Source organism: Crinia signifera, chromosome 9 (assembly GCF_055691185.1).
Source record: "Crinia signifera chromosome 9, ASM5569118v1, whole genome shotgun sequence".
NCBI classification, from domain to species: Eukaryota; Metazoa; Chordata; class Amphibia; order Anura; family Myobatrachidae; genus Crinia; species Crinia signifera.
This window is the reverse complement of record NC_139225.1, coordinates 152,816,658-152,840,142: the sequence shown is the minus strand read 5'-3', so window position 1 is coordinate 152,840,142 and position 23,485 is coordinate 152,816,658. Positions and strand designations below refer to the sequence as shown.

The window sequence follows — 23,485 nt, the reverse complement described above, 5'->3', positions numbered from 1 at the left end:
TGTTCCCTATATCAGGGGCCCCTTACATTTAACATCAGTCCATGAATGACTGCACTATAAGTAGGGCTATTACCCCCTCATAGTGGGATTGGCCCTGTACTGACCAGTCTTGGGCCGGTGTTCCCTATATCAGGGGCCCCTTACATACTTCATCAGGCAATGAATGACTGCACTATAAGTAGGGGCTATTACCCATCCTCATAGTGGGATTGGCCCTGTACTGACCAGTCTGGAGCTGGTGTTCCCTATATCAGGGGCCCCTTACATACAACATGAGGCCATGAATGACTGCACTATAAGTAGGGCTATTACCCATCCTCATAGTGGGATTGGTCCTGTGCTGACCAGTCTTGGGCTGGTGTTCCCTATATCAGGGGCCCCTTACATATAACATCAGGCCATGAATGACTGCACTATAAGTAGGGGCTATTACCCATCCTCATAGTGGGATTGGTCCTGTGCTGACCAGTCTGGGGCCGGTGTTCCCTATATCAGGGGCCCCTTACATATAACATCAGGCCATGAATGACTGCACTATAAGTAGGGGCTATTACCCATCCTCATAGTGGGATTGGTCCTGTGCTGACCAGTCTGGGGCTGGTGTTCCCTATATCAGGGGCCCCTTACATATAACATCAGGCCATGAATGACTGCACTATAAGTAGGGCTATTACCCATCCTCATAGTGGGATTGGCCCTGTACTGACCAGTCTGGGGCCGGTGTTCCCTATGTCAGGGGCCCCTTACATATAACATCAGGCCATGAATGACTGCACTATAAGTAGGGGCTATTACCCATCCTCATAGTGGGATTGGCCCTGTACTTACCAGTCTGGGGCTGGTGTTCCCTATATCCGGGGCCCCTTACATCTAACATCAGGCCATGAATGACTGCACTATAAGTAGGGGCTATTACCCATCCTCATAGTGGGATTGGCCCTGTGCTGACCAGTCTGGGGCCAGTATTCCCTATATCAGGGGCCCCTTACATATAACATCAGGCCATGAATGACTACACTATAAGTAGGGCTATTACCCATCCTCATAGTGGGATTGGCCCTGTATTGACCAGTCTGGGGCTGGTGTTCCCTATATCAGGGGCCCCTTACATATAACATCAGGCCATGAATGACTGCACTATAAGTAGGGGCTATTACCCATCCTCATAGTGGGATTGGCCCTGTATTGACCACTCTGGGGCTAGTGTTCCCTATATCAGGGGCCCCTTACATATAACATCAGGCTATGAATGACTGCACTGTAAGTAGGGGCTATTACCCATCCTCATAGTGGGATTGGCCCTGTGCTGACCAGTCTGGGGCCAGTGTTCCCTATATCAGGGGCCCCTTACACAAACATCAGGCCATGAATGACTGCACTATAAGTAGGGCTATTACCCATCCTCATAGTGGGATTGGCCCTGTACTGACCAGTCTGGGGCAGGTGTTCCCTATATCAGGGGCCCCTTACATCACATATATGAAGTATCCCTCTGATGTAGGAATAAGGTATCACTGTGTCTGCAGTATCTACTTGCTGTGATTGCTCCATTCCTGCCAATACCACCCCCCCCATACTGTATGTCCCTGTGGGGGATTAGTTGCTGCCAGATGTAGTAATACCATGAATGCTGATGTACACTGTCCCCGCTGCTACTGCAATCCTCAGATTATAGTAGCCCATTGTAGCCTATGGGCTACACTTCTTGGACCCCACCACTGGACATTGTTGCTGTGCATGGGGGTAACACTGACTGCACATGTGCAGAGGCCCGGACACCACACTGAGCACATCTCAGGGATGGTCTCCTTACACAGCCCCTGTCCCTGCCGGTGCCGGGTGATCCATACTACCAATATTACTGCATTCTGCAATGTGATCCTGGGAGGCCAATATCACCCCTACATCACATTAGAGATGTGATCATTGGTAACCAAGCCTCTATGTGAGAATTGTGTACAATATACATATTATTAGTGTTATTCCTGTGCAGTACATGTGCCAGTGGGTGTGCTGGTACTTGTAGTGACATTTCCTCTCTCCTTCTCAGTTGCCCCAGAGGTGAAGGTCACAGGTCACCGGTCAGGCGAGGTCACAAAGCTTCACTGTCAGGTGTACGGGTTTCACCCCCGAGCTGTGGATGTGAAGTGGATGAGGGATGAGCAGGACGAGGTTCTGTCTGATGAGGCCAGTCGGATCCTCCCCCATCCTGACGGGACCTATCAGAAAAGAGTCACTGTGGAAGTGCCGGCCGGGGAGGAGGAGCGTTACTCCTGCCATGTGGAGCACAGCAGCCTTGAGAAGATACTCAGCGTGAAGTGGGGTGAGTGTCATGTGTAATAGGGGTGTCACACATAGGTGCCTCAGAATTATGGTCAGTGTGGTGTCACACAGTGCCTCAGGACTATGGTCAGTGTGGTGTCACACAGTGCCTCAGGAATATGATCAGTGTGGTGTCACACGGTACCTCAGAATTATGGTCAGTGTGGTGCCTCAGGACTATGGTCAGTGTGGTGCCACATGGTGCCTCAGGACTATGGTCAGTGAGGTGTCACACAGTGCCTCAGAATTATGGTCAGTGTGGTGTCACACAGTGCCTCAGGACTATGGTCACTGTAGTGTCATGCGGTGCCTCAGGTCTATGGTCAATGTGGTGTCACGTGATGCCTCAGGACTAAGGTCACTGTAGTGTCACGCGGTGTCTCAGGACTAAGGTCAGTGTAGTGTCTCTCTGTGCCTCAGGATTATGGTCAGTGTAGTGTCTCCTGGTGACTCAGGACTTGTGTAAGAGTACATTGTGGGGTGTATAACATGGGAACAGTATGACCAATAACCATATTCTCCTTTGTGTTTCTCTCAGAGCCTAGGAGTGGCCCCTCAGTCGGGGTGATCATTGGTGCGGCCATCGGAGGCCTTGCTGTTCTCGCACTGGTCATTGCTGCAGTTCTTATATACAAGAGTAAGTGTCACGGTTACAGCGCTGTTACTATGTCATGCTGGATTATTTCTCATGTTTCTACATTCCACACAGATGGGACTTTTCTTGTGTTACTATGTATATTGTGGTGTATCTGTATTCTCACCTGCATCCCACACCTTATCTCCCAGTCTGCACAGTACAGTTACATCCATGTAACTGTGATCTCCCCAGGGGAGGATACAGCCGCAGTTATATCTGTCAGGGGTATAACTGTGATCTCCCCAGGGGAAGATACAGCTGCAGATATATCTGTCAGGGGTGTAACAGTGATCTCCTCAGAGGAGGATACAGACACAGATATATCTGTCAGGGGTGTAACTGTGATCTCCCCAGGGGAGGATACAGCCGCAGATATATCTGTCAGGGGTGTACTTGTCATCTCCCTAGGGGAGGATACAGCCGCAGATATATCTGTCAGGGGAGTAACTGTGATCTCCCCAGGGGAGGATACAGCCGCAGATATATCTGTCAGGGGTGTAACTGTCATCTCCCAGGGGAGGATACAGCCGCAGATATATCTGTCAGGGGTGTAACTGTGATCTCCCCAGTGGAGGATACAGCCGCATATCTATCTGTCATGGGTATAAAGCTGGGTACACATATGTACAATTTCATTTTTCTTGCGACCGTTCGATCGACCGAATACACGTTCGACCGTCCAAAACATACGACCGATCTGCGCGTACACATATGTACAATTTTACTTGCGACGTCCGATGTACTCCCGTCCAAACAATCGCAAGAAAAGAGGGCGTGCTGCTTTTGGGAGGAATGATCGCAGGAACGGGCTGCATATCGATCGAACGTGCGTACACATGTCACTTTTCTGTCGATATGGAGCCGTCCTGTCGGAAGAATATTAAGCAGCAAAGAACCTTCGACCGACCGACCGTGGACGGCCAAGAGCATTTTTGGCCGTTTATCGATCGCAACGAAGGGATCGGGACTGCGTACATATATATACAATCGAACGGCCGTTCGTCCGCAGAACGGAAGAACGGCCCGACGATTGTACATATGTGTACCCAGCTTAACTTTGATCTCCCCAGGGGAGGATACAGCCGCAGATATATCTGTCAGGGGTGTAACTGTGATCTCCCCAGGGGAGGATACAGCCGCAGATATATCTGTCAGGGGTGTAACTGTGATCTCCCCAGGGGAGGATACAGCCGCAGATATATCTGTCAGGGGTGTAACTGTGATCTCCCCAGGGGAGGATACAACCGCAGATATAGCTGTCAGGGGTGTAACTGTGATCTCCCCAGGGGAGGATACAGCCGCAGATATATCTGTCAGGGGTGTAACTGTGATCTCCCCAGGGGAGGATACAACCGCAGATATAGCTGTCAGGGGTGTAACTGTGATCTCCCCAGGGGAGAATACAGCCGCAGATATATCTGTCAGGGGTGTAACTGTGATCTCCCCAGGGGAGGATACAGCCACAGATGTGTCTGTAAGGGTCACTCCCATACACTAGAGATATGGGGATCAGGGTTATGACCCAAACACACCAGACAATGTGTTCAGTGAACGATATTACTGAACAATTTCCCTTGAACTTTCCGGTGTCCTGGACAAACGATATTGTGCATCGCACTGAGCGATATGCCGGATGATGAACGATCTAGTATGAGCCTAGTAATGTGCAGCTTGTTGTGACCAACATAGCCAAAACGGAGCTGCATGTACAGGTGACAGAAACCCTCGTTATCGTCCATCGGGAGTGCATATCGTTCATCGATCATTGCAAACACACTGGCCGATCTTCTGAGCGATATCAGTCAGAACAATATAGTATAAGATATCACCCAGTGTGTACGCTCCTTTACTCTGATCTCTAACACTGCATCTTATTGGCCATCGGCGCGCACTTGTGTTGTATAGCCAATAACATATATCCAGAGAATTCCAGACTTGCGTTAGTTTTGGGGAAAAAAGCAAGTAATTCCGATCCTGCACATCTGTTACATGTACCCCTCACGTGTCATGTATGTAACATGGGTTATTACTGGGACTATAATCTGGGCCTTTATATAACAGAATCCTCTGGTAGATTAGATCCTAGTTACACAGCCTAGCTGCTTATTCATCATGGTCTCCATGTGGGGTCTGTATGACATCATTATTCTCCTGCTGCCTAATTCCATCTCCTGCTTATTACAGGAAGGACGTCTGACTACAAGACCGCCAGCAGTGAGTATTCTGTGATGTTTCCCTATAGATTGTAAACTGGCGAGCAGGGCCCTCATACCTATGACTGTCTGTAAATACCTATCTTGTGGTATTACTGTCTCCTATTGTAAAGCGCAACGGAATATGCTGAGCTATATAAGAAACTGTTAATAAATAAATACATGCAATGCTATGTCCTGTGTCCAGGGATGTGTGAGGCTTCTCAGCAACCTAGGTGACACTTCCAGCTCCTCCCCCCAACCCCAGACTACCACCAATACCTACCTTGCAGCTAAATCCCCCTACCCCACACTGCCACCAATACCCACCTTCCAGCTACTTCCACCCCACACTGCCACCAATACCCACCTTCCAGCTACTCCCATCCCACACTGCCACCAATACCCACCTTCCTGCTACTTCCCCCACCCCACGCTGCCACCAATACCTACCTTTCAGCTACTTCCCCCTACCCCACACTGCCGCCAATACTCACCTTACAGCTACTCCCCCCACCCCACACTGCCACCAATATCCACCTTCCTGCTACTCCCAACCCACACTGCCACCAATACCCACTTTCCAGTTCCTTCCTCACATTACCACCAATACTCACTTTCCAGTTACTTCCCCACACTGCCACCAATACCCACCTTCTAGCTACTTCCCCCACCCCACACTGCCACCAATATCTACCTTCCAGCTACTTTCCCACACTGCCACCAATACCTATTTTCCAGCTACTTCCCCCCACCCCACACTGCCGCCAATGCCCACCTTCCAGCTATTCCACACACTGCCACAAAGACCCACCTTTTAGCTATTTCCCCCCACACCCCACACTGCCGCCAATGCCCACCTTCCAGCTATTCCACACACTGCCACAAAGACCCACCTTTTAGCTTCTTTCTACACACCCCACACTGCCGCCAATGCCCACTGTCAAAGGTATATTTTCAGCAATCTGGATACAAGAAGAAGCCAGAGTCCAATTCTTAAGGAAAGTGTATTTATGGAATAATACTAAACACCTAACCCACAGATTGGGGAGCACAAATGATGCTCTTCAGGCTAGTGCTAAGACAAAGAGAATTCTGTTCAGGGCATTGTCCCGAACCCGATATATTCATAGCAAACATATTTAATATTGACCTGCCCCAATTACTTAATCATTTCTTAATATCTTTTAATACAAAAACTGATAAAATACATATATAGTAATTTGATTATATCATTCAGTGCAGTATTTATAAGACAAACAATCACGTCGTCAAGTCTGTCCTTGTGATTGTGGGAAATACAATGTAATGAGTAGGGATTGTCGGCCCATGTCCTGGGATGGAAACCATATTGGATGGCCGGATGTCTATTTCTGAGAATAGCTCCAAGTATATAAGAATATATTAGTGTGATAATAATATCTGGCATTCACTCCCTCACTTCCAACCTTTCAGCACCAACCTTTTAGCACCAGCAATTAAAATTGTATCCATCGGGTCCTAAAAAATCACGTTGATCGCATCCCATGCAACCAAATCGCATGCGATGCGATCAACGCGATTTTTACATTGGAACCAATGTAAAATGGTCCCTGAGACCCGATTTTACATTGGGCCCAATGTTAAATGCCCCCCAGACCCCAATTTTCATTGTATCACCACGCTGATGGGTCAAATGCCCCCCCCCATTGTTAACGCCACCCCACAATGAACGCCAACCTAAAGCGTGGCGAGCGCAGCGGTACGCGTCCTCCGACCTTTTCATACCCCCACTATCCACGTCGGCATGGAGTTTATTTTATATAGTGTGGCGAGCGCAGCAAGCCACCGAGCCCAAAGCTTGGCGAGCGCAACGCGCCCCGCGAGGGGACGCGCATTACTTCACAGGTATTACGCGTCCCCTCGTGGGGTTCGCTGCACTTGCCACGCTTCGGGCTCGGTGGCTCGCTGCGCTCGCCACACTATATAAAATCAACTCCACGCCGACGTGGATAGTAGGGGTATAAAAGGGTCGGAGGACGCATACTGCCACGCTTCGGGTTGGCGTTCGTCATAGGGGGGGGCATTTGACATGCAAATTACCCATCAGGGTGGGTATACAATCAAAAATCGGGTCCATTGGGCCATTTAACATTGTTCCCTATGTAAAATCGGGTCCATCGCATCTGTCGGAATGTATGCCATTATAATGGCATACAATGGACCCGATTTTACATAGGAATTTAACATTGAATGCATTGTATTCAATGTTAAATTCCTATGTAAAATCGGGTCCATTGTATGCCATTATAAAATCGCGTCAGTTTTTAATTGTCGGGAAAGGCTAAAAAGAGACCAAAAATCGCGTCAGTCGCGTCCATCGCATACCTTAAGTTAAGGTATGCAATGACCCACGATGGGCGCCGTGCTAGGAAACAAGTACCGTTGATTCTTTTTTACAATCTTGGGTAACATCACTCACCCATGATAATAAAGGATGTCGAGTGGAGAGACAGTTATGCGGTTCTCACACACCACGTCACAAGTTTATATACCAACATTCCACATCATTTGGGTCTTAAAGCTATATCTGACAGATTACAATGCGATGGTGACCTCAGTGACACACATATCACTTTTTTTTATTGGATTCCATCTGGTTCATCTGACATCACAATTATTTTCTGTTTAATTCCACTTATTATTTACAGGTGATGGGTATGGCCATGGGGACCAGGTTTGCCCCCTGGTTACACCAACCTATACATGGGCATGGTCGAAGGCCAGCTAGTGTGGGGTGGCGGACATAGGGCACACCTGGTCCTCTATGGCTGTTATATTGATGACCTCTTTTTCATTTGTGATGGGGATGCACTTTCAGCACAGTCCTTCATCACTCACATGAACCCTAACCCATTTAAGTTACAAATTACACACACACATACCATCCCACTCAGACCAATTAATTGGGCATTTCTCTAATAAAGGACAACCAGATGCACACATCCAACTACAATAAAGAGGTCAAATTCATAGATACACTTTCACAGTGCACATTACCATGCCCCCCCGTAAATTAAATGTGCCTAAAGGACAGTTCCTGTGTTTATGCAGGAACTGTTAAGATTTTGTCTTAATGGAAATGGAAAACACAAACAAAAACAAATAGAAAATACAGAAATTTCTTTATTTAATCCTTTAATGGCGAATATCACCAAATAAAAGAGATTGTCAATAAGAATTTCAATCTTTTAAAATGGGATCCAATATTGAGGGACCTCCTACCTATGAAACCAACCTTTATTTTCAGAAGAAACAAGTGAAAAACATACTGGCTTGGTTGTGTCTGTGGGGTATATATAGTGTAATCACTGTACAGTCGGTGTGAGGGGGCTGCTGTGTCTGTGGGGTGTATATAGTGTATTATAACTATAGTGTTATCTCCTCACAGCCGCAGACACGTCCTCTGATGACACCAACACTGAAGAGAAAGCCTGAGTGTAAGTACTGAGTGTGTGACGGCCTCACACATGTATATAATGGAGTTATTGGAGTAATACAGTACTGTGGGTGTAATGTATGGGGGGCAGGGATATTGGGTTAGTACAGACGGGGTATCACATGTACATCTGTGTTATTAGGAGTATATATTATATACAGAGGTGTCATTATCTGTAGATGTCTCTGTATCAGTTACTGGTCTGACAGCAGAACAACAAGTGTCTGAGTTATATATTAGCAGCCAGTGACCACTATATCTGGATGTATATTGCTGTGACAGGGACAGAGTGATAGGTATCCCCTGTGTAAGAGACCACACATATCACCATCTGCTATACAGGCGTCAGTGAGATGGGTGCAGTCCGTATACAGTATACCTGCAGCTGAGCGTCCTCCTCACCTGTCAGTGTCCGTACTTATATCTGCCTGTCTGTGACAGAAGAGGTGACGGCTCCTCCTGTAATCTCACATACATGTTACAGTATCCTGTGTGTATATTATATAACCAGAGATAGGTGAGGTCACAGCTGATAAGTATATGAGGGACCCATGTTATACAGATAATGATCAGATATATTGACATCACTGTAAAAAATTGTGAATAATGAAAACAATCATAAACGCTAATAATCTAATTGTACAAATTTACAATTGTACCTCACTTACACAGGAACGGTAGGTAAAATATGTTGAATAGTATCTTTGCTTTTGTGATTCAGAAAGGGCGTACCAGCACTCACTTAGATACAAGATGGACTCCACCCAGAAAGGTTTCTTTATGGTCCCCTCAAATGTTAATAATGGCGTACCCCACTCACTATTAGAGAAAAGTGGTAGTACGCACTTTTGTGGCCAAAACCTACTGATATATATTTTAATTATATTTCATGAACATACTTACCTGTGGTGGCTCGATAAAAAGATACCTTTATGAGAACTCTACATTTTCTCTATGGTCCCCTCAAATGTTAATAATGGCATACCCCACTCACTATTAGAGAAAAGTGGTAGTACGCACTTTTGTGGCCAAAACCTACTGATATATATTTTAATTATATTTCATGAACATACTTACCTGTGGTGGCTCGATAAAAAGATACCTTTATGAGAACTCTACATTTTCTCTAATAGTGAGTGGGGTACGCCATAATTAACATTTGAGGGGACCATAAAGAAACCTTCGTGGGTGGGGTCCATCTTGTATCTAAGTGAGTGCTGGTACTCCCTTTCTGAATCACGAAAGCAAAGTTACCATTCAATATATTTTACCTACCTTTCCTGTGTGAGTGGGGTACAACTGCTTTATCTCAACTTAGACAACCACATCACTTTGGATCACTTTGGAATATCCATTGGAGAACATTACAACATTCCATGAAGAATACATATCCTTAACAGGACCCAAGGATTGTTCTTTCTCTATTTTTGGATACATACAGTATAAGGAAAGTGTCCAGTTTCCCAATTATTGTACATTTTCTTAGTGCACATTGAATTGTACTTTAGCACAATTAGATTATTAGCATTTATGATTGTTTTTGTTATTCACAATGTTTTTCTGTTTGCACCGCTGATGGTTTCTTGGTGATAACCCGAACGAGTTTCAAAAACTCCACATAGCCGCTTCAGCGCAGAATTCAGTCACAGTAACATCATTACTTTTATATTGACATCACTATTACGGCCTCTTCTGTGACTATGACATTGGATTCTTTGTCATTGTAGATGGAGGAGCCGCACAGAGGAGAGATGCTGAGAGCTGCTGCTGCCATAGACCGGGACAGATTCCCACCCGTCCCCCTGCTTGTCTTCTGCTTGTTCTGTGTACATCTGAGGCCGTATAACATACAGGGAACCTGTCATATACAGTAACTCCGGTTATGTGCAGCCAGTGACCTGGGCCCCCTGTGATATGGAGGTTATATATCCCTGTACATGATAACTCCCCCAACAGAGACCCCCCCCCCCCCCCAGTGTATGATAGAGGTAGGGCCCTACACTATTGTCGCTCACCGTTACCTCTGCTGAATCTTCCAGATGCAAAGGATTCTGGGTAATTTCTAAGTCATGGTGAATTTCATATGCAGCCAGTTTGTGCAAGTGCAGCTGGCAGCTGATTGGTTGGGTGTTGATGTCAACCTGCCAGGTGGGGTCTGGGCTTATATATTAATCTGCCAATCATGTGCTCTGTGTTGTACCCAGTACAGGGACAGAGCAGCCTCTCTGTTATCCATCCTCTGCACCTGGAGGGAGAATCTCCGGGGTCTATACAGGGTGTTGGGGTAACAGGGGGGATCCCACATGTCTGACATAGATTCATTATAGCACATATTTGGTTAGGGATATTACCAGTGGTGGATCCAGAGGTGGCGGCTGCAGCACAGTTCAAAATTCAAATAGGGTTCCACACCAACTGCCAATGAGTCAGTGTGGAATGGCAGTGGGTGTGGCTCCCCTATTTGAATTTTGAACTGTGCTGCAGCCCCACCCCCTGGTGCCACTTCTGGGTATTACTGTGGGCGCGGTTATCCTGTAAGGGGTGATATATACATTACACACATCTGCGCCTATATTAGAATTGCTGAGCTGTGTGTATTACATTAGCTGATAGTTACCTCCCCTCCTGCATTCTGCAGGAGACTCCCTGAAATAGCAGCAATCTCCCTATCTCCCTCATTAGTCTAGCAATCTCCCTCATGTCACCTAGCCCACATTACACTGTTACATTTTTTGAGGAAAAAGGAATGAGAGACAGATACATTTACATTGAATCATCAGCACCATTTCCTAGCACATTACCAGGTATAGTAGCTCTTACTAACTGCTTTGGGGTCATCTACATTTGGATATAAGTCATTTTAGAAGATTCCTCTCAGATGTAGCAGTACACGCCCACGCTTCTAGGTGCCACGTTCACAAACTCTTTTCACAATCTCTCCATATATGGAGCTAGACACACCCTTTGGGTGGAGCATGACACCCCCCCCCCCCTCAATGGGGCACTGTGCAAAATTTTACTACTGACTGTAATCTCCATGAAACTAGTTTTCAAAAGTAGGCAAGTATGCATTAGCTGTATGACCGGTTCCCTTTATGTGTGTTACGTTGGCTGTATGACCGGTTCCCTTTATGTGTGTTACGTTGGCTGTATGACCGGTTCCCTTTATGTGTGTTACATTAGCTGTATGACCGGTTTCCTTTATGTGTGTTACATTAGCTGTGTGACCGGTTCCCTTTATGTGTGTTACGTTGGCTGTATGACCGGTTCCCTTTATGTGTGTTACGTTGGCTGTATGACCGGTTCCCTTTATGTGTACAATGTATAGTTACCGGCCTCCATCACAGACTGTCCCTGGGATTCTTGCTCACATCAGATCTGCAATAAGGTGTCGGGATTTCATCTTTATGCTTAGTCCTTTTTTTTCATATATTTTTTTAGCTCCATTTTTTTTTTTAATTTCAATCAAATCATATCTGCAATAAAGTGTTGGGATTTATGTTTTATGATTTTTATTATGATCTTTAATCATATTATTTTTTTGTAGCTCAATTTTAATAATAATTTCTTGAGTTCCATCTCCAGCTGCCTTGTTCCACCTGAGACATTGGCTGCTGCCGTTCTCCTGCTTATACCTGAGTGACTCTGGGCTGAGTGATAGGGATGTATCTGGTTACACGGGATCATGTAGGGAAGGAGGAGGTGGAGGAGAGACACCTTCCTGCTGCTGCTGCTGCTCTCCTGCTTATACCTGAGTGACTCTGGGCTGGGTAATAGCGATTTATCTGGTCACACAGGAATATGTAGGGAAGGAGGAGGTGGAGGAGAGACACCTTCCTGCTGCTGCTGCTGCTCTCCTGCTTATACCTGAGTGACTCTGGGCTGGGTAATAGCGATTTATCTGGTCACACAGGAATATGTAGGGAAGGAGGAGGTGGAGGAGAGACACCTTCTGCTGCTGTTGCTCTCCTGCTTATACTCACCTGAGTGACTCTGGGCTGGGTAATAGGGATTTATCTGGTCACACAGGAACATGTAGGGAAGGAGGAGGTGGAGGAGAGACACCTTCTGCTGCTGTTGCTCTCCTGCTTATACTCACCTGAGTGACTCTGGGCTGGGTAATAGGGATTTATCTGGTCACACAGGAACATGTAGGGAAGGAGGAGGCGGAGGAGAGACACCTTCCTACAGCTGCTGCTGCTCTCCTGCTTATACCTGAGTGACTCTGGGATAAGTAATAGGGATATATCTGGTCACACAGGATCATGTAGGGAAGGAGGAGGTGGAGGAGAGACACCTTCCTGCTGCTGCTCTCCTGCTTATACCTGAGTGACTCTGCTGAGTAATAGGGATATATCTGGTCACACAGGAACATGTAGGGAAGGAGGAGGTGGAGGAGAGACACCTTCCTGCTTATACCCACCTGAGTGACTCTGGGCTGAGTAATAGGAATGTATCCGGTCACATGGGAACATGTAGGGAAGGAGGAGAGACGCCTGCCGATCTCCTGCTTATACCCACCTGAGTGACTCTGGGCTGAGTAATAGGGATTTATCTGGTCACACAGGAACATGTAGGGAAGGACTGATAAATCGGGAGGGGACCACTGGATGACATGGGGTATGATGGAAGGGTGTAATGGGATTACGTAGGATGACAGAATACATGTAATGTGTATAACATATGTAGGGATTGGGGCCTGGGCCAGTGACTGATCAGGTGACTACTGAGCCACGTCCCGGTGTGGAGACTGCTGAATAGTGTCCCAGTGATAAGAAGCCCTTCCACACATGTACAGATACAGGGTTACTGTAGCAGAAATAAGTCACCCACGTCAGAGGGCTCTGGAGCGCGTTCTATAGCTCTGAATGTAACAATTTGTACTACAGATTATTCTAACGATGTAGTAGCGATTTGTTAAATAAAAATGTTTATTTCATAAATTCACTGAAAGTTGGCGCTATAAATGTTCGGTAGGCTTATACATTGTAATGTCCTGTAACCTGCACATAAATGGGTAATAAGCTTGCTCAGAATTTATATATAACACATGACTAGCGCATCATCTGGATTACCTGTAGGTTACACTGTGACTCATGTGGAGCAGTAGAACGCACCCCAGAGCCCCCTACAGTGAAGGGGGGAATTTATTATTTACTGTCTCCAAGTACAGGGGAATTATCGCAAGAGTTTGGTAGTTCTCGTGAGATTCCTCTTAATCAACAGCAGCCAGAGACTTTCAGTCCTATTCAGCGGCAGCCGCCGGAGCGTGGGGCGGCTGCAGCAGGGGAATTTGTAAGATACATTTTTACATATGGCCCCTGAAGGATTTTTTCCCAATACAAACGGCTTTTGGCACAAAAAAGGTTCCCCGTCCCTGATGTACATAAAAGTGCTATTTACAAAATCTTCTGCTGTTAGTGCATCAGAGCCCGGGGCAGCAGAGCTGTCAGTGCATCAGAGCCCAGGGCAGCAGTGCTGTCAGTGAATCAGAGCCCAGGGCGGCAGTGCTGTCAGTGCATCAGAGCCCAGGGCGGCAGTGCTGTCAGTGCGTCAGGGCCTGGGACAGCAGTGCTGTCAGTGCATCAGAGCCCGGGGCAGCAGTGCTGTCAGTGCATCAGAGCCCAGGGCAGCAGTGCTGTCAGTGCATCAGAGCCCAGGGCGGCAGTGCTGTCAGTGCGTCAGAGCCTGGGGCGGCAGTGCTGTCAGTGCGTCAGAGCCCGGGGCAGCAGTGCTGTCAGTGCGTCAGAGCCCAGGGCAGCAGTGCTGTCAGTGCGTCAGAGCCTGGGGCGGCAGTGCTGTCAGTGCGTCAGAGCCTGGGGCAGCAGTGCTGTCAGTGCATCAGAGCCCAGGGCGGCAGTGCTGTCAGTGCGTCAGAGCCTGGGGCGGCAGTGCTGTCAGTGCGTCAGAGCCCGGGGCAGCAGTGCTGTCAGTGCGTCAGAGCCCAGGGCAGCAGTGCTGTCAGTGCGTCAGAGCCTGGGGCGGCAGTCCTGTCAGTGCGTCAGAGCCTCGGGCGACAATGCTGTCAGTGCATCAGAGCCCAGGGCAGCAGTGCTGTCAGTGCGTCAGAGCCTGGGGTGGCAGTGCATCAGAGCCTGGGGAGGCAGTGCTGTCAGTGCATCAGAGCCCAGAGCAGCAGTGCTGCTTGTGCGTCAGAGCCTGGGGCGGCAGTGCTGTCAGTGCGTCAGAGCCCGGGGCAGCAGTGCTGTCAGTGCGTCAGAGCCCAGGGCAGCAATCCTGTTAGTGCATCAGAGCCTGGGGAGGCAGTGCTGTCAGTGCAGTATAGATGGGGTTTGGGGTCAAATTCAGCGCTTAGGATCAGCCTAACCTGTACGGTAGGTGTGTCACCAAACACACCACACTTTAGAACAACACAAAAGTATACCGACAGTCTTTCAGGCGCTCCTTTAAAACTCTTCTCCCAATGTATCACTGAGGGTTGCTCATGTAACATGCAAGAAGAGAAACAACAATATAGTGTAATAACGTTAAGACACTAAATTATACTGTGAGGTCACTTTAAGGTAGGAATCGTACCCTCTTGATTGTCCACTAGATAGTAGACAAAAGTCGCTTTTTGTTAACAGGTCTGGAAAAATAGGTCCTCAGGTGGATCCTTCAGATTTATCCTTGGGTATTCACCATGTAAAACATTGAACAGAATATCTCCAATGGTGAAATACCGTTTTATTTTGCATAAATCCAGTTAAAAAGAAGTACAATGTACATAAAATGGGTATAAAAGGTGGACTCTCACCAGAACATTTTGTCCACAAGAGTAGACATAAACAGCTTAGATCTGGGGTAGCCAACCCTAGTCCTCGAGAGCTACCAACAGTGCATGTTTTGCAGGTCTCCTCACAGAATCAAGTGTGCAGCAGCTAGGTTGTCTGGAAAATGTGAACTGTTGGTAGCTCTCGAGGGCTAGGGTTGGCTACCACTGGCTTAGATGGTAACCACAGGCGTCCCTGGATGCTGGTAGATGTATGAAGTCCTGGAGGTCCGTCCACAGTTTATCAGCCCCTTCCGCCAACGCGTTTCAGACACAATGTCCTTTATCAAGGCATAGAGACCTTATCCCATGTCTGGGTATTTATACCCAAACATTTCAATTACACAAACAAACCTATTTCCAGACATAGATTATTAGCTTCTATTATATCCTATACATTCTAATACATATCGCCGGATTTCTTCTCCTGTTTTTACAGGAGATCTCTTCACTCTTTGGCGCCAGCTCACAGGAGCTCAGTGCTTGTAGCCGGAACTTCCTTGCGTTCCAGCGGATACCGGAAGTCGGAAGCCGCGTGCGTTCCACCGCTACTTCCTGTGTATCGCCGGTGAGCTGTTTGCAATGGTTCTGATGTTAATTTCCTTATTCATTGGTTCCGCATGTTCTCATTCACATTGCGTCCCCATGATATCAATGTTCTATATGCTTTGCATTCCAGCGCCATTTTGGGAAGCGAATTTCATTGGTGATGTGTATTCCACCAATCCAATATTATACATGGAGAGAAAAAAACGTACATTAGTTTCAATGAATCATAAATATACATAGTAAAGGGGAACAAATTCATAAATATATATAAATATATAATATATAAAAAGGAGAGAGTAAAAACATATATAAAAACTAATATGAAAATTTATAAAAATTCATAAAAACCACTTAAATTCAAAATCTTTATTTAACCCGTTTGGTGTTAGTGTTTTGTACTGATAGATCATACTCATCTCGCATTTAGCTAGTTTGGTGGCAATATTCCCTCCCCTTTCTCCCGCACTGATCTTTTTGAGGGCTGCAAAGTTCTTTATACATTTGGGGTCACAATCATGTTCTTCCTTAAAATGTAAGGAGAGCGCATGTACTTCAAGTCCCTTCTTAATATTTTGTATGTGTTCCCCCACCCTAATTTTTAGGGATCTGCTAGTGCGGCCAATATAAAACTTCCCACATGTACACTCGATAATGTAAACAATATTAACAGAGTGGCATGTCAGGAAATCCCTTATATTGCACTTCTGCCCGTTGATGAGTAGCTCCGTAAGTTTGCTTCCAAATTTGTTTGTCACACATTTGCATCCCAGACAGGACCCACATCTGAAAAAGCCTTTGGTCAGTATTCTGTCCGTTTTTGGTGAACTCGGACATAGGCTTTTAGTGAGTTTGGATTTCAGATTTGGGGCCCGTCTGAAGATGCACTTGGGTAAATCCGGCAACTGATTACCAATAATCGGGTCTCGTTTTAAGATGGGCCAATGTTTTTTAATAATATTTTTGACCCGACTATGTTGGGTGGTATAATCTGAGATAAACGACCATTTGAACATATCGGAATTTGTATTCTCTTGGGGTTGCTTTTTCTTAAGCAATTCCTTTCTATCTATGTTTTGAACTATAGATATAGATTTTTCGAGATCCTGTGTTCTGTACCCACTGGATATAAAACTTTTTTTCATTTCCTCGGCCTGTTGATTGAAGACCTCTGGCTCGGAGCAGTTCCTTTTTAGCCTTTTGAACTGCCCGATGGGAATGGAGTTGAGCCATGCATCTTGATGACAACTGTCTCTACTGATGTAGGACCTCGAGTCCGTGGTTTTAACAAAATTCTTCGTCTTCACTTCCCCATCCTCTATATATATTTCGAGGTCGAGAAAACTGACTCTCTGTTTATTAATTTCATAAGAGAGTACTATGTTGCGGGTATTGGTGTTCAAATAGCAGCAAAATTCATCTAAAATCGCTCTGTCTCCTCTCCATATAAATAAAATATCATCAATGTACCGACTCCATGACACCAGGCCCGCCCCAAATGGATTGTTATTGTACACAAACTCTTCCTCCCAAGCTCCCATGAAGAGGTTTGCGTAACTTGGGGCGAACCTGGTGCCCATGGCGGTACCTCGTTTTTGAATAAAAAAGTCCCCTTTAAAAACAAAATAGTTATTATTTAAAATGAAAGAAATGCCCTCTATTAAAAACTCTTGTAAATGGACATCCAAATCTGAAGTGCGGAGTGCTTTTTTAGTTGCATCTATACCCTGACCATGATCAATAATGGTATAGAGCGAACTCACGTCCGCCGTGACTAAATAGAGATCGTCACTCCAATCTTGTTCTTACAAAAAATGTAGGACTTCAGTGGTGTCCTTCAGATGAGAACGATTTTTAATCACCAGTGGTTGGAGGAAGGAGTCTATATAGAGCAGGGGTGGCCAACCCGCGGCTCTCGAGCCGCATGCGGCTCTCCCCCTGCTCAAGTGCGGCTCCTGCTCCCACTCCCATCTCATACATTGATGAGGCTCCCGGCAGCCTTCCCCACAGCAGCGGCAGCAGCCCATTACACTGGCTCCGCTCTGCGCGATGTGACGTCAGAACGTCATAACGCTTATGAGAGGTGGGAGGTGCTGCCGCATGACAGAAGGAGAGGACGCGATCGCGGGCCTGGAGGACGCCGTTGAATGGTAAGTATTCCTCTGCCTCTTAAGTCCATGCCGCAGCGGAGGGCAGCGGAGGGCAGCGGAGGGCAGCGGGGGGGGAGCAAGTGGTAGTGTAGGGAAGGAGGAGGTGGAGGAGAGACACCTTCCTGCTGCTGCTGCTGCTCTCCTGCTTATACCTGAGTGACTCTGGGCTGGGTAATAGCAATTTATCTGGTCACACAGGAATATGTAGGGAAGGAGGAGGTGGAGGAGAGACACCTTCTGCTGCTGTTGCTCTCCTGCTTATACTCACCTGAGTGACTCTGGGCTGGGTAATAGGGATTTATCTGGTCACACAGGAACATGTAGGGGAGGAGGCGGAGGAGAGACACCTTCCTACAGCTGCTGCTGCTCTCCTGCTTATACCTGAGTGACTCTGGGATAAGTAATAGGGATATATCTGGTCACACAGGATCATGTAGGGAAGGAGGAGGTGGAGGAGAGACACCTTCCTGCTGCTGCTCTCCTGCTTATACCTGAGTGACTCTGCTGAGTAATAGGGATATATCTGGTCACACAGGAACATGTAGGGAAGGAGGAGGTGGAGGAGAGACACCTTCCTGCTTATACCCACCTGAGTGACTCTGGGCTGAGTAATAGGAATGTATCCGGTCACATGGGAACATGTAGGGAAGGAGGAGAGACGCCTGCCGATCTCCTGCTTATACCCACCTGAGTGACTCTGGGCTGAGTAATAGGGATTTATCTGGTCACACAGGAACATGTAGGGAAGGACTGATAAATCGGGAGGGGACCACTGGATGACATGGGGTATGATGGAAGGGTGTAATGGGATTACGTAGGATGACAGAATACATGTAATGTGTATAACATATGTAGGGATTGGGGCCTGGGCCAGTGACTGATCAGGTGACTACTGAGCCACGTCCCGGTGTGGAGACTGCTGAATAGTGTCCCAGTGATAAGAAGCCCTTCCACACATGTACAGATACAGGGTTACTGTAGCAGAAATAAGTCACCCACGTCAGAGGGCTCTGGAGCGCGTTCTATAGCTCTGAATGTAACAATTTGTACTACAGATTATTCTAACGATGTAGTAGCGATTTGTTAAATAAAAATGTTTATTTCATAAATTCACTGAAAGTTGGCGCTATAAATGTTCGGTAGGCTTATACATTGTAATGTCCTGTAACCTGCACATAAATGGGTAATAAGCTTGCTCAGTATTTATATATAACACATGACTAGCGCATCATCTGGATTACCTGTAGGTTACACTGTGACTCATGTGGAGCAGTAGAACGCACCCCAGAGCCCCCTACAGTGAAGGGGGGAATTTATTATTTACTGTCTCCAAGTACAGGGGAATTATCGCAAGAGTTTGGTAGTTCTCGCGAGATTCCTCTTAATCAACAGCAGCCAGAGACTTTCAGTCCTATTCAGCGGCAGCCGCCGGAGCGTGGGGCGGCTGCAGCAGGGAAATTTGTAAGATACATTTTTACATATGGCCCCTGAAGGATTTTTTCCCAATACAAACGGCTCTTGGCACAAAAAAGGTTCCCCGTCCCTGATGTACATAAAAGTGCTATTTACAAAATCTTCTGCTGTATGTGCATCAGAGCCCGGGGCAGCAGAGCTGTCAGTGCATCAGAGCCCAGGGCAGCAGTGCTGTCAGTGCATCAGAGCCCAGGGCGGCAGTGCTGTCAGTGCGTCAGAGCCTGGGGCGGCAGTGCTGTCAGTGCGTCAGAGCCCGGGGCAGCAGTGCTGTCAGTGCGTCAGAGCCCCGGGCAGCAGTGCTGTCAGTGCGTCAGAGCCTGGGGCGTCAGTGCTGTCAGTGCGTCAGAGCCTGGGGCGACAATGCTGTCAGTGCATCAGAGCCCAGGGCGGCAGTGCTGTCAGTGCGTCAGAGCCTGGGGCGGCAGTGCTGTCAGTGCGTCAGAGCCCGGGGCAGCAGTGCTGTCAGTGCGTCAGAGCCCAGGGCAGCAGTGCTGTCAGTGCGTCAGAGCCTGGGGCGGCAGTGCTGTCAGTGCGTCAGAGCCTCGGGCGACAATGCTGTCAGTGCATCAGAGCCCAGGGCAGCAGTGCTGTCAGTGCGTCAGAGCCTGGGGTGGCAGTGCATCAGAGCCTGGGGAGGCAGTGCTGTCAGTGCATCAGAGCCCAGAGCAGCAGTGCTGCTTGTACGTCAGAGCCTGGGGAGGCAGTGCTGTCAGTGCGTCAGAGCCCGGGGCAGCAGTGCTGTCAGTGCATCAGAGCCCAGAACTGCAATCCTGTTAGTGCATCAGAGCCTGGGGAGGCAGTGCTGTCAGTGCAGTATAGATGGGGTTTGGGGTCAAATTCGGCGCTTAGGATCAGCCTAACCTGTACGGTAGGTGTGTCACCAAACACACCACACTTTAGAACAACACAAAAGTATACCGACAGTCTTTCAGGCGCTCCTTTAAAACTCTTCTCCCAATGTATCACTGAGGGTTGCTCATGTAACATGCAAGAAGAGAAACAACAATATAGTGTAATAACGTTAAGACACTAAATTATACTGTGAGGTCACTTTAAGGTAGGAATCGTACCCTCTTGATTGTCCACTAGATAGTAGACAAAAGTCGCTTTTTGTTAACAGGTCTGGAAAAATAGGTCCTCAGGTGGATCCTTCAGATTTATCCTTGGGTATTCACCATGTAAAACATTGAACAGAATATCTCCAATGGTGAAATACCGTTTTATTTTGCATAAATCCAGTTAAAAAGAAGTACAATGTACATAAAATGGGTATAAAAGGTGGACTCTCACCAGAACATTTTGTCCACAAGAGTAGACATAAACAGCTTAGATCTGGGGTAGCCAACCCTAGTCCTCGAGAGCTACCAACAGTGCATGTTTTGCAGGTCTCCTCACAGAATCAAGTGTGCAGCAGCTAGGTTGTCTGGAAAATGTGAACTGTTGGTAGCTCTCGAGGGCTAGGGTTGGCTACCACTGGCTTAGATGGTAACCACAGGCGTCCCTGGATGCTGGTAGATGTATGAAGTCCTGGAGGTCCGTCCACAGTTTATCAGCCCCTTCCGCCAACGCGTTTCAGACACAATGTCCTTTATCAAGGCATAGAGACCTTATCCCATGTCTGGGTATTTATACCCAAACATTTCAATTACACAAACAAACCTATTTCCAGACATAGATTATTAGCTTCTATTATATCCTATACATTCTAATACATATCGCCGGATTTCTTCTCCTGTTTTTACAGGAGATCTCTTCACTCTTTGGCGCCAGCTCACAGGAGCTCAGTGCTTGTAGCCGGAACTTCCTTGCGTTCCAGCGGATACCGGAAGTCGGAAGCCGCGTGCGTTCCACCGCTACTTCCTGTGTATCGCCGGTGAGCTGTTTGCAATGGTTCTGATGTTAATTTCCTTATTCATTGGTTCCGCATGTTCTCATTCACATTGCGTCCCCATGATATCAATGTTCTATATGCTTTGCATTCCAGCGCCATTTTGGGAAGCGAATTTCATTGGTGATGTGTATTCCACCAATCCAATATTATACATGGAGAGAAAAAAACGTACATTAGTTTCAATGAATCATAAATATACATAGTAAAGGGGAACAAATTCATAAATATATATAAATATATAATATATAAAAAGGAGAGAGTAAAAACATATATAAAAACTAATATGAAAATTTATAAAAATTCATAAAAACCACTTAAATTCAAAATCTTTATTTAACCCGTTTGGTGTTAGTGTTTTGTACTGATAGATCATACTCATCTCGCATTTAGCTAGTTTGGTGGCAATATTCCCTCCCCTTTCTCCCGCACTGATCTTTTTGAGGGCTGCAAAGTTCTTTATACATTTGGGGTCACAATCATGTTCTTCCTTAAAATGTAAGGAGAGCGCATGTACTTCAAGTCCCTTCTTAATATTTTGTATGTGTTCCCCCACCCTAATTTTTAGGGATCTGCTAGTGCGGCCAATATAAAACTTCCCACATGTACACTCGATAATGTAAACAATATTAACAGAGTGGCATGTCAGGAAATCCCTTATATTGCACTTCTGCCCGTTGATGAGTAGCTCCGTAAGTTTGCTTCCAAATTTGTTTGTCACACATTTGCATCCCAGACAGGACCCGCATCTGAAAAAGCCTTTGGTCAGTATTCTGTCCGTTTTTGGTGAACTCGGACATAGGCTTTTAGTGAGTTTGGATTTCAGATTTGGGGCCCGTCTGAAGATGCACTTGGGTAAATCCGGCAACTGATTACCAATAATCGGGTCTCGTTTTAAGATGGGCCAATGTTTTTTAATAATATTTTTGACCCGACTATGTTGGGTGGTATAATCTGAGATAAACGACCATTTGAACATATCGGAATTTGTATTCTCTTGGGGTTGCTTTTTCTTAAGCAATTCCTTTCTATCTATGTTTTGAACTATAGATATAGATTTTTCGAGATCCTGTGTTCTGTACCCACTGGATATAAAACTTTTTTTCATTTCCTCGGCCTGTTGATTGAAGACCTCTGGCTCTGAGCAGTTCCTTTTTAGCCTTTTGAACTGCCCGATGGGAATGGAGTTGAGCCAGGCATCTTGATGACAACTGTCTCTACTGATGTAGGACCTCGAGTCCGTGGTTTTAACAAAATTCTTCGTCTTCACTTCCCCATCCTCTATATATATTTCGAGGTCGAGAAAACTGACTCTCTGTTTATTAATTTCATAAGAGAGTACTATGTTGCGGGTATTGGTGTTCAAATAGCAGCAAAATTCATCTAAAATCGCTCTGTCTCCTCTCCATATAAATAAAATATCATCAATGTACCGACTCCATGACACCAGGCCCGCCCCAAATGGATTGTTATTGTACACAAACTCTTCCTCCCAAGCTCCCATGAAGAGGTTTGCGTAACTTGGGGCGAACCTGGTGCCCATGGCGGTACCTCGTTTTTGAATAAAAAAGTCCCCTTTAAAAACAAAATAGTTATTATTTAAAATGAAAGAAATGCCCTCTATTAAAAACTCTTGTAAATGGACATCCAAATCTGAAGTGCGGAGTGCTTTTTTAGTTGCATCTATACCCTGACCATGATCAATAATGGTATAGAGCGAACTCACGTCCGCCGTGACTAAATAGAGATCGTCACTCCAATCTTGTTCTTACAAAAAATGTAGGACTTCAGTGGTGTCCTTCAGATGAGAACGATTTTTAATCACCAGTGGTTGGAGGAAGGAGTCTATATAGAGCAGGGGTGGCCAACCCGCGGCTCTCGAGCCGCATGCGGCTCTCCCCCTGCTCAAGTGCGGCTCCTGCTCCCACTCCCATCTCATACATTGATGAGGCTCCCGGCAGCCTTCCCCACAGCAGCGGCAGCAGCCCATTACACTGGCTCCGCTCTGCGCGATGTGACGTCAGAAC

At 46.6% G+C, this 23,485-nt stretch overlaps 1 protein-coding gene across 1 annotated transcript in view; it reads left to right on the top strand.

Moving 5' to 3' along the window:
• Positions 1-10,588, top strand: part of LOC146036349 (putative HLA class I histocompatibility antigen, alpha chain H) — a 92,832-nt gene extending 82,244 nt beyond the window's left edge. Inside the window, exons 4-8 of the mRNA XM_083160305.1 lie at positions 2,051-2,323; positions 2,861-2,959; positions 5,144-5,173; positions 8,582-8,630; positions 10,357-10,588. Of these exons, the coding sequence (XP_083016431.1) occupies positions 2,051-2,323; positions 2,861-2,959; positions 5,144-5,173; positions 8,582-8,628 (449 nt within the window). The 3' untranslated portion in view covers positions 8,629-8,630; positions 10,357-10,588. The remainder of the gene's footprint in view (positions 1-2,050; positions 2,324-2,860; positions 2,960-5,143; positions 5,174-8,581; positions 8,631-10,356) is intronic.
• The last annotated feature ends 12,897 nt before the right edge of the window (positions 10,589-23,485 follow it).